Source organism: Pavona decussata, unplaced genomic scaffold, assembly GCF_977016875.1.
Source record: "Pavona decussata unplaced genomic scaffold, jaPavDecu1.1 SCAFFOLD_53, whole genome shotgun sequence".
In the NCBI taxonomy this organism is placed as follows: Eukaryota; Metazoa; Cnidaria; class Anthozoa; order Scleractinia; family Agariciidae; genus Pavona; species Pavona decussata.
Window position 1 is genome coordinate 2,902,501 of NW_028145475.1, and position 17,583 is coordinate 2,920,083.

General features: G+C 38.8%; 2 protein-coding genes across 2 annotated transcripts in view; one reads left to right on the forward strand and one right to left on the reverse strand.

The window, feature by feature from the left end:
- LOC146480491 (selenocysteine lyase-like) overlaps positions 1–2,126 on the forward strand; it is a 4,900-nt gene extending 2,774 nt beyond the window's left edge. Inside the window, exons 3-4 of the mRNA XM_085109672.1 lie at positions 317–495; positions 1,114–2,126. Of these exons, the coding sequence (XP_084965798.1) occupies positions 317–495; positions 1,114–1,470 (536 nt within the window). The 3' untranslated portion in view covers positions 1,471–2,126. The remainder of the gene's footprint in view (positions 1–316; positions 496–1,113) is intronic.
- Positions 2,127–4,006: 1,880 nt separating this feature from the next.
- The window catches only part of LOC146480493 (importin-4-like), a 29,448-nt gene continuing 15,871 nt past the window's right edge, over positions 4,007–17,583 (reverse strand). Inside the window, exons 21-35 of the mRNA XM_085109674.1 lie at positions 17,362–17,419; positions 16,544–16,623; positions 16,127–16,170; positions 15,063–15,174; positions 14,136–14,227; positions 13,767–13,844; positions 13,213–13,270; positions 12,249–12,354; positions 11,393–11,583; positions 9,952–10,128; positions 9,416–9,469; positions 8,946–9,100; positions 7,471–7,603; positions 6,863–7,037; positions 4,007–5,803 (exon numbers count right to left, since the gene is read on the reverse strand). Of these exons, the coding sequence (XP_084965800.1) occupies positions 5,661–5,803; positions 6,863–7,037; positions 7,471–7,603; positions 8,946–9,100; positions 9,416–9,469; positions 9,952–10,128; positions 11,393–11,583; positions 12,249–12,354; positions 13,213–13,270; positions 13,767–13,844; positions 14,136–14,227; positions 15,063–15,174; positions 16,127–16,170; positions 16,544–16,623; positions 17,362–17,419 (1,656 nt within the window). The 3' untranslated portion in view covers positions 4,007–5,660. The remainder of the gene's footprint in view (positions 5,804–6,862; positions 7,038–7,470; positions 7,604–8,945; positions 9,101–9,415; positions 9,470–9,951; positions 10,129–11,392; positions 11,584–12,248; positions 12,355–13,212; positions 13,271–13,766; positions 13,845–14,135; positions 14,228–15,062; positions 15,175–16,126; positions 16,171–16,543; positions 16,624–17,361; positions 17,420–17,583) is intronic.

Genomic DNA, 17,583 nt, shown 5'->3' on the forward strand with positions numbered 1-17,583 from the left:
TGCACCATAGTTTTTATTTGTATAAAGAATAAATAAATGAAATCAACTTTGTTTAACAAGGGTGGCACTTAACAGTCTGTTATGACTGACAAACCTGTGGCCCTCAGATTCCGGATCAAATTGGAATTTGGAAATGTTGGTTTTTTAGAAGAGGGGAAAGCCAGAGTACCCGGAGAAAAACCTCTCGGAGCAAGGACAAGAACCAACAACAAACTCAAACCACATGGTAGTAGGAGGCGAGTGCTCTTGCCGCTGTGCCATCCCTGGTCCACTAAGAGTATGACTATTATCTGTACTGTATTCTTTGTATGTTTAGGAGCATTGTTCGTTAGAAACCCGAAGGTTGTTACTCCTCTTTACCCCATGTTTTATGGAGGAGGTCAAGAGAGAAATTTCAGACCAGGAACAGAAAACACTGGCATGATAGCTGGATTGGGACAAGCAGCTCAGCTGGTGCTGGACAACTTGAACCAGTATCACAACAACATGAAAATGGTTAGTGAGTGAAGACAAAAAATGGAAAACTATTTATAGAGCTGTGTGGATAATATAGGAAACTACCAGTACGTGTAGACCCGGATGGATGGTGATGATGTTTGTCCTTTGGAGTCGAAGATTACCACAACTTCGATTTAAGATTTGATGAATGGGGACTGTGGGTACGAAGATGACTGGTGAAGCCAATCCGGGCCCTGAAGGTACCCCCACATGTGGTACATGTGAGGTCAGCTATGGCAGTTGAAGTAGCTTGAGCCTTGTGTGCTGCATGTTTCCTCTAGGTGGATAGGGACTATGGGTAGTAAAAATTCTCAGTCTGCGGTCATGGCAATAGCCGGGGTTTGAAATATCAACCTTCAAATCACATGCCTCAAGTGATTTAAATGATAAATACAGTCCACCATGCCTTGACTGTCCCTGGAGTGATAGACAAAAAAGAAAGACTGAATTCCTCTTAACATTAAGTTTAAAATCAAGAATGCATGAGGTCTCAAGAATTAGCACGAAATGACGTTTAATTACTATAAACAGAATATGGGATGTTCAAGCTGAAGGGTCGTAAACAATTCTCTTCATGGCTGGTTTCTTAGATCTTTTTGTTCTTTCTTTTTTAAGGTGAGAGACTATCTAGAGTTGAGACTGAAGGAAATCTTTGGGGACAAAATCAAATTCAACGGAAAATTTGAGACAAGCAAGCGTATACCGAACACCTGTAATGTGTCCTTTCTTGGTTCAGGACTAGAAGGTCGAAAAATCCTGGCCACTGTTAAACAGCTGCAAGCCAGTGTGGGAGCTGCTTGCCACTCTGATAATGTCTCGCATCCATCGCACATCTTAACTGCTATTGGTGTTCCCCATGATGTTGCAATGAATGCCTTGCGGCTGAGTGTAGGACGGCAAACTACCAAGGAAGACATTGATGTTGTGGTGGAAGATCTTAAAGCTGCTGTTGAATTGTTAAAGAAGGAATAAATACATGTAGCTCAGAATACGAAGTAATAGACGGTGGTATTTTTATCAGGGCTACTATCAGCTACTTTCCATCAGGTTAAAAAGTTATCTGACTTTTTACTGTTTTCAATGACCATGCATAAAGAATCTTGCATAAATCAATTGATTAATATATCTTTCTTTAAGTGAAACCGAAAAATCGTTATGACACCGGCCTTGTGTTAAGCTGAAAAAAAAGTTTCTTTGCACTGACTTTGACAAGGAAATATGACGGAAAATTTCTTGACCTGGTATAACCATGTTAGTAAAATGTCGTTACGGTGACGTATTTACCAAAACCCAAGATTGGGATGCATGCTGTGACTGCTTTAGCACAGTGTAATAAATCAAAATTGTAGTCGGTAACGTACAGAAATGTAAGAGAAACTCGGTTACAATAAGAAAGCTGTCTTGTTAATCAGTCTTGTCTGTCCAATTTCAGTTGAACTTGTAACCTTGGATTCCTTTATTTTTGAAAATGAAGGTTCTAAATCAAAAGCTAGATCTAAATATGTGATATTCGCAAACGGACTTGGCCCATCTCTGCGAATGTGTTGGTGCTAGTAGTATAAGACCGGTGGGTGTAGGTGAAAGGTACAAGTGAAATAAAAAACAACAACCAAAAAAAAAAAAAAAAATTCTCGTTTTTATGCATTTTTTGCGTGAACGACTAACTTTTATGGCACGCAGGACTGTGATACACCCTAGTAACCTTTACTCACTGACATAACTACCTATCACAAACTTACACGCTTGCGGATTACGTTACACCCGCATACAAATCGATACAAATGTACACACTCACGTGTAGTGAGCCCGTAAGGAGTTCTATTCGCATACTCCCTCCATAATATTCACACTGTTTGACATACACTGTATACCCGAAAAAAAAAAAAAACATGTATGCGAAGTTATGAAAACAAATACTAACAACGAAGAACAACCTGAGTTACTTACAGTTCTCTTGGCATTGGGCGCGTACAAATATAAGCACCATTCCATTCTGTTTTCCGTGCAACTTTAGCCTAGGATTCCCACCAAGTGATCTCTCTTTCTCAACCAATCGTCTCCTTCCTATTGATGTTCAGCTCAACACAATGCGGTAATCACTGCCATGTTCAAGCCGAAGTACGTGCCCAATCCGCCGCCCAATCTATAGTCCATCTCAATCGCGTTGATGACATCACTTCTGGACATAGTCAATAAAAGGCAATGGTTGTGAAGCCTGACAAACTTTTTTGCTATATGTTTTTGTTACCGAGTTTGGCCTTGAACGTGCACAAACCACAATGGATTTTGAAATGTGTCGGAGCAACTGACCAATCGAAGCGCCGGTTCAGGTTGAGATATTCAACTATAGTGTGAACATTAAAACAAAGGATAGTGCATGGTCGCGGCCCTTCCAACATAAATTGCAGTACCACTGTCTTCATGGCAAGGTTTCATAACCAGTCCCTCAATTAACTATGTTATGGAAGATACTTCTGCCTGGCAGTAAAAATCTGGGCCATCCAACGGCTCTTTTCGGTAGAATATCTGTTCGAAATAGCTTTACCCGGCTTAAATTTTAAAGAAAAACTAATCTCTTTTGTTTTCGGAGGAGTGAATACGTCTTTAAAGCTGTACATGTGAAAAAAAAACGCCAGCTGGCATTTTCGGCGGAAAGTCAAAAGCAGCTCGTAAATTCGGGGAATACGGATTGCGTTCCCTAAAATTTTCGGCAATTTAAATTTTCAGTAAAGGAATCCGAGCAGATCGAATTGTGTTAGCTTAAAAAGACATAAAATGATTTAAAAAAAGACTTTATAGAAGCTAAAAAACAGGAATTAGGACACACACAAAATAAATGCTAACGTTTTTGAAAGGCTAACCGCAAACAGACGTCATAGACCCCCTTCTTCTTCTCCGCATGTGGGAGGTAAACATGGAAAAGGGCGGGAAAATCTAACCTGCGATCAGGCACTGACATTCCCGTGGGGGGAGGGCCCGATCAAAGGTTAAACACGATCACGTGTGTGGTCAGGACTCCAATGCCAAAAGGACATTTTCATGATGGCGTCATTTGACTACAACTACCAGAATCCTTCAGTTGTTTGTTTTCTCATGCTAATAAGAGCTATTGTTCTTTGCTCTCCACTGGGATTACAAAATTTGAATTTGAAAAGGAAACGAAATGAATTCTGGTAGTTGTAGTCAATTGACGTCATCATGAAAATGGCCTATTTGCTATTGTTGACGGATTTTCTTGCACAAGCTTCTTTCTAATTGTCCGAACAAAGGGGACTTGAGAAACATACGATCATCCCGGTTTTTGTTTTCTTCTGGAGGTCGTAATGATTGTCCTTTCTTTTTACTTCATTATAACACAGGCATTTTTAAAATATTTGCCTGCACGTTCTTCAGAATGTGCATTTATTCTTGTTAGCGAGGACAATTAATAGTTTAAGGAGGGGTGAAAATGAAGAACAGTAAAGTCACCCGAGCATACAAAGTTTATCCTTTTATTTCACTTAGTAAATTTTGACATACTTTATTCTTATATTCGTCATTGTTGGTCGTTCCTAATACCATGTCTCAGTTTTTTCTAACCGCTGTAAATTGTAAATTACGACAACTATAAAAATACCAATTGCAGCTGAACAATCAACAGCTCTTTCAGTATCAAGAAATTGTCTCTAACGTATGATGAAAGCATAACGGCCGGTGAATGTCTATAACGATTCCTCCTAACTTGCCTGAGCCAGCAATAGGATCTCTTTTAACTTAAACGTTATTACCTGGAGGTTTCCAATCAGTTCTATCGGCTGAATTACGTATGAAAATATTTGCGATTTTAAATGATAATTTAAGGCTACGCCGTTTTTCCTTTCACCCATAAATATGTGGAACATAATATTATTGTTGGTACAAGAGGGGACAATTCCCGTCGCGTGATATAACCCATCTTCTTTAAAAATCTTGACAAGAGATATTGAATCACAGGCTCCCCTTGCCAATATTTGTCGTGGAAATCAGGTGATTTGTCTCCTATCCCTCCATCTGTCTCTACTTCCCGATCGACACTGAGCTCTCAAGGGGTGGAGATGGGGTTGGTTGAAGGGAAAGGATACGCCCACAAAGTCTTTTCAGTGTGATATGTTTTGTTTTGATACAATGGCAATGATATTTTTTTAACATTTTCACTTTCCATAGATTATATAATGCGCGCGGAAATAACGTCGTATTGGCAATTTTACAAAGGTGCAACAGCCGTCACATCCTAAAAGCGGAGTGGTTCAAATTTCGTGAAATCAGCGCGATACTGAGGTATACTTAGTTCAAACGCGTGAAATACAAACAGCTAGGACCTGACATGTTGAAATGGGTATGTTGCAACTTGCGAGTCCCGTTGGCCACCAAATGCATTTACAAAATTTAGGCGGACTTACATCTCTGTCTCGGGAGACGGGGACGGCTTGGGGGGGGGGGGGGGGGGAGGAATCCCATGTGAAAAAGGCGGGGATGTCCGTCGGAAATCTCAATCAAACCAAATTGAATCTGGGTCTGGTCCAAGCTTGTTTTTTTGTTTTACCTCAAAATGGTACATGGTATCATTCTATTGAGACAGATAAATATCGATGTCCATTAATGAGACCGTTAAATGATGGTCGTGAAGAACAGCGTGCCTTATCGGTCTAGACTACCTACAATGTGGTGTTATTTCGTCGTGTGGAACAACAAATGATTCCTTGCTGCCTAAAAAGATGTTGCCGTTCCGTCCGGAACACCCTGAATGATACCAAAAATCGTAATTTGCACCCCTAATAGAGACGACGAGCATCCCCTCCCCTTTCACACGTGGGGCTTGATGTTGCAAGTTTTTCCTCACTCAAAACTCCTTTCACAGCAAGCTTAACTTCAATGCATTTAACTCCGTTTGCCTCTTTTAGTAGCGAAAACGCGCAGCATGTTTGAGATAAGTTCATGAGGTAGGGATCTGATAATCTTCTCCGAAAAAGCTTGACTATGCTGAAAAGCAAATTCTCCCAAGAAGACTGATAGTTAATCTATAGAGAGCAGTAGGGAGAATTGCAATGCTGAGCTTGATATTAGAAGACACGACGGCGTCATCTTTCACCCGACAATCACTGTCTGTCTTCGATCTGTGCACCATTTACACTGAATCACTGACGTCAACTAGGAGCCTGCGGGAGGGCAGCAGCCGTCATAAGCACTTGAGAATGCTCTTCAGGTAATTCAAACAGAATGTTATGGAATCTTTGTGGAGATCGTTGCTGAATTGTTTGAATCATACTGATAAGGCCAGCACGGATACCTGAAAAATCACCAATGGTAAAAATTCTCTGACTAACGAGGCAGCGTGGCCGTGTGGTTGTAGTACGGGACTCAAATCCGAACGTCTCGAGTTCAAGTCCCGCTTTAACCGCTGCAGTAGTTTATTAACGGTAGATTCGAGGTCAACTCCTCGGCCACGCTAGCAAAACGCCGGCTAGTCCACCTCCCGCAAGTTAATATGCTTAATTTATGTTCCATTTGCAATGTTTGTAGTGAGAATTGCAATGCTTGTTCTACTGAGGCAATTTGCAATACTTGTGTCTCCCCCTCAAAGAATTATCCTCTCCCCTTGTGGAATAATTGCTTGAAATAATTATTATCTGTCACGATTACAGTCAGTATGTTCTGTGAGAGGTAGGGATGGGAGTAGAGAGAGTCGGGCAAGAGATAATAGAGACAATTAGAAATGCGTTTACGGCAAAAGGCAAACGTGAGATTCACGTTTGTTTTCTTGAAAAAATGGGTACATAGATAAGAATAGTGCAAAAATAATTCTGGCCTTTAATGTTAACCCCAAACTACTCAATTTTACTGAGAAACTGAAAACGGCGAGTGGTAAATATAGCCGGGGTAAACATGGTCACGTGGTGACTTCTGCCGTTTGACGTTTGCAGTAAATGGAGAGATTAGAGAGGTTAATAATGGCGTTTACGGCAAACGGCAGAAATGACCACGTGACCATGTTTACCCAATATTTCCCGCTCGCTGTTTTCAGTTTCTCAGTAAAATTGAGTAGTTTTGTGTTAGCATGAAAGGCCAGAATTAAATAAAAAGTACAAAGATGAGAATAGTGCAAACTAATTCTGGCCTTTGATGTTAACACAAAACTACTCGATTTGAGAGAGAAACTGAAAACAGCGAGCGACAAATATAGGATAAATGGTCACGTGGTCATATCTCACGTTTGCCGTTTGCCGTAAACGTCATTTTTAATTTCTCTAATGTAATTCTAAATCTCTCTATTGTTCGCAGGCTGTAACCGTTATGGTCACTCTGTTTTTTATTTTTCTGAGCTATGCTCAGCTGTTGGTTATCTTACCTTCCTGTAATGTGCCCGAGGGTAGAACCTGTGAAAACACAGCCAGAAGTTGAGGCAGAAACACTCTGATGACGGGATGCTGATCACTAAACAGCTCCATGATGCACGAATAAACAGGATGGTTCTCTTCAAAGTCTTCTTTTAAAGGCAGACACTGTAATAGTTCCGGAAAAACCTGAAAGGATAGATGGATAGAGCTTGAAACAAATGCGTTGTGTGGGTTCTGAGGACCTCTCTCTAAATACTCCACGAGAAGCAGTTTTCAGTCAAGCGTCAAGTTATTCTGCTTTGCTTTGGTTTTCCTTTACTGGGTTCTGTGATTGGTTGGCAAGACTTCCGCCACTTTCTCAACCAATAAGAAGTCAAACCAAAACCAATCGCGACTTGCGCGCGCGCGTTTTCCCGCGCTTGGCGCCATTTACCTGTATCTATTTTGAGTTCTGATTGGTTGATCGTGTTGTTTACGTTTGCTGAGTGAGCTAAGTGAATACTTTGGTTTTACGACACCCAATTGAAAACCCCTCTGCTCAACAGCTTGATTGCAAACCATAACTGCAAACATTAAGAAAGTATTACTGACAACTCATTTTATCTACAATGGTTCAAACCTTCTCCACAGGAATTAAATTTCGATTTGCCATCATCATCCTACAGACAGCACCACATATGTTGTCTACAACTCGAGGTGGTTGGTTCTGGGACAGTATTACAAACAGCGCCTCTAGAATGGTCTGATAATGACTGGTTGCAGTTAAGAAAACAAGTTAATTAATTAATTAATTTATTTATTGTTCTATTTAGTTTACTTAGTCACCCACACAAACGGAGCATATAAAACAGGTTGAGAGATCGTTGGTAATTACATTTCAGTTAATGTGACAAGAAAGCCTAATGAATCTATTAGCTTATATGAATAAAATGTGGCTTAACCTGTCATGGAGTATGCAAGCCAACAAATGCGCAAATAAGGCAAACAGTGTGCTTGGATTCATAAGACGAACAGTGGGTCCTAAAAATCCTGAGTTGTTTTCGAAACTTTATAAGAGCCTAGTACGTCCGATATTCGAGAACTGCTCTCCAGTTTGGTGCGTGTACCTTAAGAAAGACTTACACACCTTGGAGAAAGTACAACGTAGAGCATCCAAATGTGCCCTTGGAATATTGGGCAAGACATACGAGTCCTACGAAGAACGTCTGAAGTTCCTTAAATGGCCAACACTTGAACAAAGAAGATTATTTTCGTCGCTTATCGGGTGTTATAAGACAATAAACAGACTTAATGGACTACATCCCTCAGCATTTTTTACGTTTGCACATGATTTTCGGCCCTTAAGAGCAAATCACCGTTTTAAACTTAAGTTTGCATCTGCAACTTTGAATAGTTTTAAACATTCCTTTTTTATACGCATAATCGATAAGTGGAATAATCTACCAAAGGAAATTGCTGAGACGGAAAATTTCCTTTACACTTTCCTATGGATTTGTGAATAAACGGTTATTATTATTATTATTATTATTATTATTATTATTATTATTATTATTATTATTATTATTATTATTAATGCAGAGTGGGCAAAAAGAAACAAATCAACATACATCGAACTTACGTCACAAATCAGCTTTCAATGAGATATTGCGTTAGTAAACTGAGTGAGCGAGGAATTCAGCATAACCTCTTCTCAATACTGATCAGATGCATGTACATTATATTTTGTTCTCCTCTCCGACTCTCCTGTCCTTGTCTCCACTCAACTCTCCTCTCCCCCTCTCCTCTCCGTCCCTATCTTCCCCCTCTCCCCTGCCCTCTCATTCTCTCCTATACACGGCACTACACCACACTTCACTACACTACACTACACCACACTATACTGTGGCACTTTGCTTTTCAGTTTACACGAAATTCTTAAATTCTTAACTTCTTAAGACGAATGCTATTGAGAAGAATTACCAGAATTGGTAATGATCAAATTTTCGACCTGAAGACGAAATTTAAGAATTTTACCAGAGTTTCGAACCTGGACGCCCTTAGGCATGAAAGGATTAAAAACATCACTCCAAATATACATCAGATTTGTAAGGATACGGTACAATAATGTCTCCACCATATAAGGCCATCAGACCCAAGCCATAGATTGTATTGCTTCTCACTTCATCATCCTCATCTTTAAGTGAAGTCATAAAAACTGGGAAGAGATGCTGCACAAAAGGGACTATAGCGTGACCCATGGCAAGAAATATCTGCGAAAAGAAAACACGTCAAGTGATTAAGCATGGTAGTTAAGCGTGTTACTTACTGAACAGGGTAAGAGGACTAATGGAAAGCTTAGCTATATTTCAGCAAGCAAATCTAGTGAACAAAAGTTTTCAAAACCTTTTTTGTTTATGGAAGAAACAGTTTAACTTTATAAGGAGATAATAATTAGAGAAGTTTTTGAGAAACATTTTAAAATACAAACTAGCGATATCAGAAACAAACAACGTTGAACTTGACAATGCTGTCACGAGGACAGCGAAACGATATCGTTAATATCGGGAAACTCAAACGTGCCTCACCTCTGAGATAGTTCCAATAGCAAATGATTTATCAGAGACCGGACAGGATTTCCTCTGCAAAGCAAGGAAGGAGTTAGAGATTACAAGTACTAAGACATTTTTTTCAAAGCGTGCCCTATTCGGCTCGAAGATTGATATCCAAAACGGGACTGAAAACATATATTGCATGAAATTAATCCAGCAATGAGGTCCTTATTAAAAAACAAAACAACAACAACAAACAAACAAACAAACAGAAAAAAAGAACATTGCATTAAATCTTCAACAGCAACATACAACTTACAAACCAAAACTACGGAAATCAACTTTGGAGAATCACAACAGACCCAGACAGTATTACTATGAACCAACGAAAACATGTGTAAACATGACACACTATAGCAGCGCCATTGTTATCAATTTTGAAGATGGTAAGGTCCCTCGATTAACTATGATTTTACTTCCAAAAGTGTTAGCATTCTTAACCAATCAAAAAGAGTAATAAAACAGAATCGAATTACTTTTGATGATCGTTTGAAATCCGCTCTTTTACTTACAGTTTTCTTCAGCAACAGGGGTAAAAATCCAGCAAAATATGGCGCAAAGGCAGCGCCCCCAACAGCTGTAGCCAGAGAGGGAAGAATGTCTCCTGCATACTCAATCAACATCGCATCAAACTCAGCCTGTTGATCTGAATCATCCACATCATCATCATCACCTTGCTGACAAGCAGTCTAAGGAAACACGGCAAATGAAAACAGAAGCTGTTATAGCATGTAATAGCAGTCGGACATACAAACGAGGCAACTGGGTCATTATGCATTGTATTGACCCTTTCGCCTCGTTTGCGTGCTTTATCAAACAAAAGAATATTTAACCGCAGGCTCACCTGTAACAAATTATAAAAGTTTTGGCACAAAAATCATGTAGGTCAGTTTTTGTGGGGAGGGACTGATTATTTTCATTCAAAATATAACAACGATTTCCTGAAGTTTTATACTTGTCTTCTGCCACTGCGTTGTGCCCGTAGACAAGACGCTTTAATAGGAGATGTTCACGATGACGTTATTTTACTTCAACTACCAGAATCCTCTTTGGTTTTCCTTTCTTATTTAAATTTTTCTAATCCCAGTGAGGTTTAGATAACAATTTTCCTAATTTGCAACAGAAAACAACAAACTGACGGATTTTGGTAGTTGTAGTAAATGACGCCATTGTGAAAATGGCCTATTATAGCGTGCGTAGCTGGTGGTATTGTAGCCACGAGAAGGATTTCAAATCACCTTCTCCCCATTCCCCTAGCGGCTTCGATTGCTGTTTGCGTGCTCGTCTCTACTTCCCCCTGGAGAGATCACTTAACTACTTGACCGCCGGTACGCTTTGCCACTTTGCCAATGTTCATGTAGTGGAAGTTTGCTTGCTTGTTTGTAATTAATCTCGATGTTGGAAACAGGCAAGACACCTAAAATATCTGTACAGAACTAGTGAACTGTGGAATGTTCAAAGCGAAACTCATCGTATATAAACAGGTGACGGTGTCGATGCGAATTGGAGGATGAAATGCTGACTATTCAAAGGAAAACGAGGGAATGCCAGAGAAGAAAATGAGAATTTTCCGTCTGTTAACCCTTTCACTCCCTGATCCGAATGTTAATTCTCCTGACTGATTACCATAAATTTCTTTTTAAGGTTACTTCACTGAATTTGGTGTTACGTCAAACAATATCACCTAGTTGATTATTTTCTTTATTCTCATCACCTGTCTGGTTGACAATGTATTGATGATGTAAGGAGAAACTACATATTGATCACTCCTAGGAGTGACAGGGTTAATGTTGCAAATACGGGCTTTCCAAACAAGACAGTGAAGGCATATTTCCGCAGGGAGCAGGCCAGTCAAATGGCTGACAACTGTAACATCTTGTGGTGATTATATTACCAAAAACGTCATGCATAAGGAAGCGATAAGCAAACAAAATTTTATCGAAGGAAACAAACCTTCTGCATCAGTACAGTTCTCGCGGCATTTGCAATAGCATCAGGGTGGCCTTGTTCATCGACGATCAAAGACTTGACTGACTTCAAAACGTCATTAAGAGACTGAAGTGTTGCCATGGCGACTGATCTGTCCTTATCCTTTGTTATAACTGTAATGAAGGTTGGTATGGCTGTGCTAAGCATACGTTGCACTGCAAAAGAAAAAACAAAATATGGGTCAAAAATATAACAGTCAGCTTTTGCTAAAAGGAGGACAACTCCTGCAAATTGTTTCCAAACCTACTACATTTCCAAACCCTCATTCCTCTCTGTTGCTGTTCTGGTACGCGTTTCTCAAAATTCCAGAAGATATTTCAGGCCCGTAAAACGTTTTTAGAGCACAATGTTCATTACCAGAAATTTGATTTTTAAGCTAAAACATTATGAAAGCTAAAGAACACATTGGGCTAGTTTGCACCAAACGCTACTACCTGTACCACCAATCGATAAAAGAAACGGATTTGAAAAATACTTGGCGGGCCAGGAAACTCTTCTGGACAAAGAAACGGATCTGGCTGTGTTTGTATTAAACAGCAATGTCTGCATTATAGAGTTTTCATTGTACGCGAATGAGGAGAATATATATCATCAATGAGAGTTCACTGGATCGTAGAAATGGGTTTCTATAATCAAGTCAACCGCCAGTAACTGAACAATTAATAATAAAATGAATGTGCTTTTGAGACACTAATACAATAAAAAAAATTCTTTCATCAATAAACAGGGGTTCTTAATTACAGCAAATAATGAGGGAAATTTTATGTAAACGGTTGAAGGTTTTTTTTTTTTCATGCATTTTCCATTAATCTGCACATACATGCTGTTTTGTCCTCTGCCCCGGCTTCTTGCAGGAGAGTATGGAATCCACTACAGAACTGACCAAGAGCCATCACTGCTCCCTTCCGCACTCCTGTGTGAGGAAACTGACAAGGGGGATGGATATTGTTAGAAAGATGAAGGCAAACAACGTCCGCCTTTAAGATCACAATTTTTGCTAATTCTTGCGAAAGTCTGTTGGCAACAGAGCCACCAATTTACAAGCCAGCGGGCAAAGCTAGTCGGTCAGAAAATGGGGGAGGTAGCCTCACCCTAGCTCATGAAAGGAGACTTCATCGCCAAAAGACTTTTGCGAAAGGCCGACAAGGTGAGCATGCTTGGATTAATAAACCTTTCGATTTATCGACGAAATCTTATTCCTAGAAATGACAAGCCCTCAACTTCTTTTTACCCACATAAGGTAATTTAAAGGGTTAAAGTAATGAAAAGGAAGCATCATATCATCTCGTCAACAAATACCCTCGACTTGCCTCACTAAATGTCTACTGATCACTAAGGGATGCTTAATGGTACTCTGACTATATCGAGTCCATTACGTTTTTAACTTAAGGTTAGTGTAAAGAATCAAATCGCAAAGAATTCTACAAGCCTCAGCAGTTATGGCTGTCAGTAACATAGTTTACACTGAGGGTAACTACAAATGGAACGTTGTAAATGATTTGAACCCAGGAATCATGGTAAGCCAGTAAAGCATGATCTCCAAGGTGAGTAGAACTGTTGTTAATGCCATTGACAGACATTTCAACATGACCGGAAGTCATCACTTGACTCTGACGATGACTTCCGCTCAGGCTGACAAAACGTCAGTCAATGTCACCTCCAACAGTCCTTCTCAGGACTGCACTCACCCGAAAGATCATACTTTTCGGACTTGTAACTAAAACTGGCTGGCCTTTCAGAATATTTACAATATGGACAAAGGTATGTCTCCTCTGTGTGCCTACCTGTATAAGTTTTAAAACCTCCTTAAATGATTCATCTAAGTAGGGTAGAAACGCTGTTCTATAACGTGAAAAGAAAAATGCAGTCAAGATAGAACCAGTAAAGATAGAGAATGTTGCTTTTCTTGCATGAAAAACAGAACTCTTGTTAAAATATCACCGTTTCGAGTCCCATAATTGTAAGGTTTACTCAAACTAAATGACCTCTTTTACTGGCAATGTATAGAATTTATTCGAAACTCCTGCCTCCTGCGCCCGTTCGTAAAATATTGTATACCACTCAAAAAAATTAATATCTTCGCGCCGTCGTGTGATATCCTCTATATATTTCGCCGAGGCCTGGTCGTTGCCAGGGAGAAAGTCAGCATAGGTTGTTTGAAGACCTCTACTCTCCAACCACATAATTGGATGCAACATAAGTAATAACTACCAATAAACAAAACACCAAGTGCTCCAAAGTTGGGATATCAAAAACCAGTAAATCGAAAAGCTATGATTTGATGTTTACAGTCGACATAATCATGAAATTACAAGATTTAACAAACAATTCAACTTACCCTGAATTTTCTGCTATTTCTCCTAAAGCATTACAAGTGTCTTCCTTTTCTTCTAAATAAGCATTTTCTACACTGTATCTGCAATCGAACAGGATGGGCGAACAAACAAATTGGTCATTTATCGCTCCTTTACTAGTGGTCCATTAAATGAGTTTGAAACTAACACATCAAATTTACTGTGTGAATCAGAAGAGCGCGATTTTCGTTTTTGCCTTGTTCATCACATGGGGGAACAAACAATAAAGACAGTTACCGTTAAACAGGCTTAAGGCTTATGTATGTTCCATTGGCTTTTCTTTGCTATACAATAACTACAGAAAGATGTTATTTTGACGTTCATAGCATTCTGAATTGCAGTTACTGAATTACCCTGTCACTTGATCGTCGTCATCATCGTCTTCTTCTTCCAAGTCCTCATCCTCCAATAGAAAACTAGGGTCTTCCTCACTTGCATAATGCGTCTATCAGTAGAACGTTACGTCATTGTTAAATTAAAATTTACAAAGAAAATATATTTAATGGGTTACGTTCTCTAAATTATTCCTGTATTAGCAGGCACCACCCACAAAAAACCCGAGTATCTCGAGATGCGCAGAACGTATGCGCAGTAATAATCCTTTGTCTTATTCCCCTAAGCCTGGTGGCCAATCTAGAATTTTAATATATCGAAATTGGTCTATTTATTTTCTGTTTTTCACAGTGTTATCAACACTAAGGTAAATAATAAAACACCTATTCAGGGTTTTCATTTGAGGCCGGAGGCCGGACGTTTTGTCCGGTCGTTTGCCATTCCACGTCCGGTACTTTCAGATCAAGTTACCAAACATTTTTGAAAATCAAATAAATTCGCAATGATAAGCCAATGAAAATTCTGTTGTTGCCATTCTCCCTCCCCCTCCCCCTACCAACTGACCATTTTCATTCAGTAATTTACTTTTTAAAGAGAATTTTAGTGAGCGCCAGCATTGCCTAGGAAACTGTTTCCTTGGTTCCAGAAGCGCTGGAAATGGCGTTTCTGAGTATTCTATTTTAAAAATTTCCTGGGGGAGCATGCCCCCAGACCGCCCTAGGTGCTTGCGCCTTCGGCGCTCGCGAGGCCCATTACGGCGTCAAGAAAACATTCACGTCCGGTGCTTTCAGAAGTATGTCCGCTACTTTACAAAACAGTTGAAAACCCTGCCTATTTGTAACAGTATGGCGATCTCAACAGTAAGAAACAACAAATCATTGTAATCGAGAATTTGAAAAAAATTAACCCGATTTGTTAAAAGATAAAAGGAGTTCTTCTCAGCATACCACTATTCCTTCTGTAGACTGCAGTGAATCAATCATATATTTTACAATGTCTTTCAGGTACTTTCCCATGTTGGTTTTTAACATTGTAGATACTGAGGCAAACAGGCCATATCTGCAAAATAAAAATGCACTGAATTAAACGAAATCTTGTAACAAAACTAACAACTTCAACAATACTGGGTGATGATGATAGGTGTGAAGGTCATCCAATAACTAATAACTTGGGCCTTCACAACGACAGTTTTTTTGCTTTTTAACTTAATTTGCAACATTTGTCAAATCCGTCAACCTGACAGCGTAATGTGTCTTGAACTAATTTGGATAACTCTGCGAATTTGACGAAATTTTGTCAAATTCACCAAATTTGTCAAATTCGCCAAAATCGTCAAATTCATCAACTTAGTTTTCAACCTATTTTACACTTCGCCATATCCCACGAAAGATTGTAAAATTCGTCAGAATCCCCATTGCGGGCATTTAGGAACTGGAACATTGTCTTGATGTTTCAGTGGTATATTCATATAGAAGTTTGCGCTGTATAAATGTATATTATTATTATTATTATTATTATTATTATTATTATTATTATTATCATTATCATTATCATTGTCATTGTCATTGTCATTGTCATTGTCATTGTCATTGTCATTGTCATTGTCATTGTCATTGTCATTGTCATTGTCATTGTCATTGTCATTGTCATTGTCATTGTCATTGTCATTGTCATTGTCATTATCATTATCATTATCATTATCATTATTATTCAGTGGTAAACTATCGTGGGGTCACATTAGAGCAGAAAAACTCGTATTTTAAAAGCTCTATGTTCTACAAAAAATGGGGACATGGAGTCATCGAAACGCCAGTCGATATTGTTATCAGTTGTTTTCATTTTAAACCAGCAGTTGCAGTAACTAAATGTGTACAGTTTAAACTTGAGTGAGTTAATAAATTATGGTAAGTATTTGAAAGTGCGAATTTTGTTTGCATTTAAGTTAGTACAAAACTTGTACTCATTCCTTTTGAATTCTGCTACAATGGAAAATAATGATATACAGACTTACGTGCATCTTCTAAGATCAGGATCTCGATCTTCCTCAAGAAGTCTCTGAGACAAAAAGCATGAAAAAAAATACTTAATATAAAAAATACTTGAAAAAAAAAGACAAAAAACGAACACACAAAATCTGGATGATTTTCTCTCCGAATTATGATGACAAGGCCCACAACAAAACAATTTATTCATATGAAAATAATAAGTTTTACTTACATGTCAGTAAAAACTTATTTCAAAAGAAGTACAACATTTAAAGATTGGGAAAAAATTGTCATCTTCAGTTCCATTGCAATAACTGTTATATTTGAATTACTGACATATATTATGACTACAGACAATGAATGGGTTTTACAGAAAGTTCTGTCAAAAACACATTTTTCAATCTTAATGCTGTGCTTTCTTTGAAAATCATTGTTAGTTTTACCATGCCAAGCTGAACACATTCATCAGCAAGAGGCATAAAGTTCTCTGCACCAATGGTTCTTGCAAGGACACCCAACGTATCTAGGAAGAAACAAGTAAGGGTAAGCTTACGGGAAAGAAATGTGAATAAATGATAGAGGTATTTTTTTTTTCAGTCACTGTTCGGACATGACACAGGCATGTTCAGAAAAAGAAAACTGATCCGAGTAGGTTCATGTGACAAACATCCTGCATTCAAATCTACGCAGTATGCAGGATGTTTGTTGCATGTTCAATGGCCTTAGCTCTTAAGAGTCTCCTATAGTTCAGTGGGAGAGCATCTGAACTAGGGACCGGAAGGTCATAGGTTCGACTCCTGTTAGGAGAACTCAGATTTAGCTACTTTTTTGTAATTTGTTTATTTTTATTTTACCACACGTTACAATACTTAAAGAACTTGATATACTCATTACAGTTTACAGCTTATCTACAACTTACCAAGAGGAAACAAAGGAAAAGTTACCATTTACAAAACACTGCTCGGAATAAGTTACTTAAAAAATAATTTGCTAATCGAAGGTTTGAAAGCAGTGTTTTGTAAATAAGTTCTTGTACTGTTTCGTGTTTTTAAGTAACTCAGATTTAACTGGTTAATTCTCACTTATGCGATTAGCACAAGCATAAATCAGCATTAAAATTAGAACCACATTAGTCTTCACTTTATCCCCACCAGGGGGAAGCTTTGCGTGACGTCCCTAATAACGAGTGCGCAGGAGACTAGAACCACATTGACTTATCACAAATTACACAACACTAAAATCGCTGCAAGTACATACTCACCAATAGCTTGTACTCGTAATACATTCTTTTCTATTGATCCTGTGTTACTTAGATATTCCTGTCAAAAGAACAAAAACAACAGACAAATTGTGGAATAAGCCCTGGGGAGGGTGGGGAGGGGGTACTCAATAAGCTTCACATGGGAAGGCTTTCCCTGGAGGTTCAACTTTTACCGAAATGGTATCCCTTTTAAAGTGAACCTAACCCCCAAATGTTTTTTCG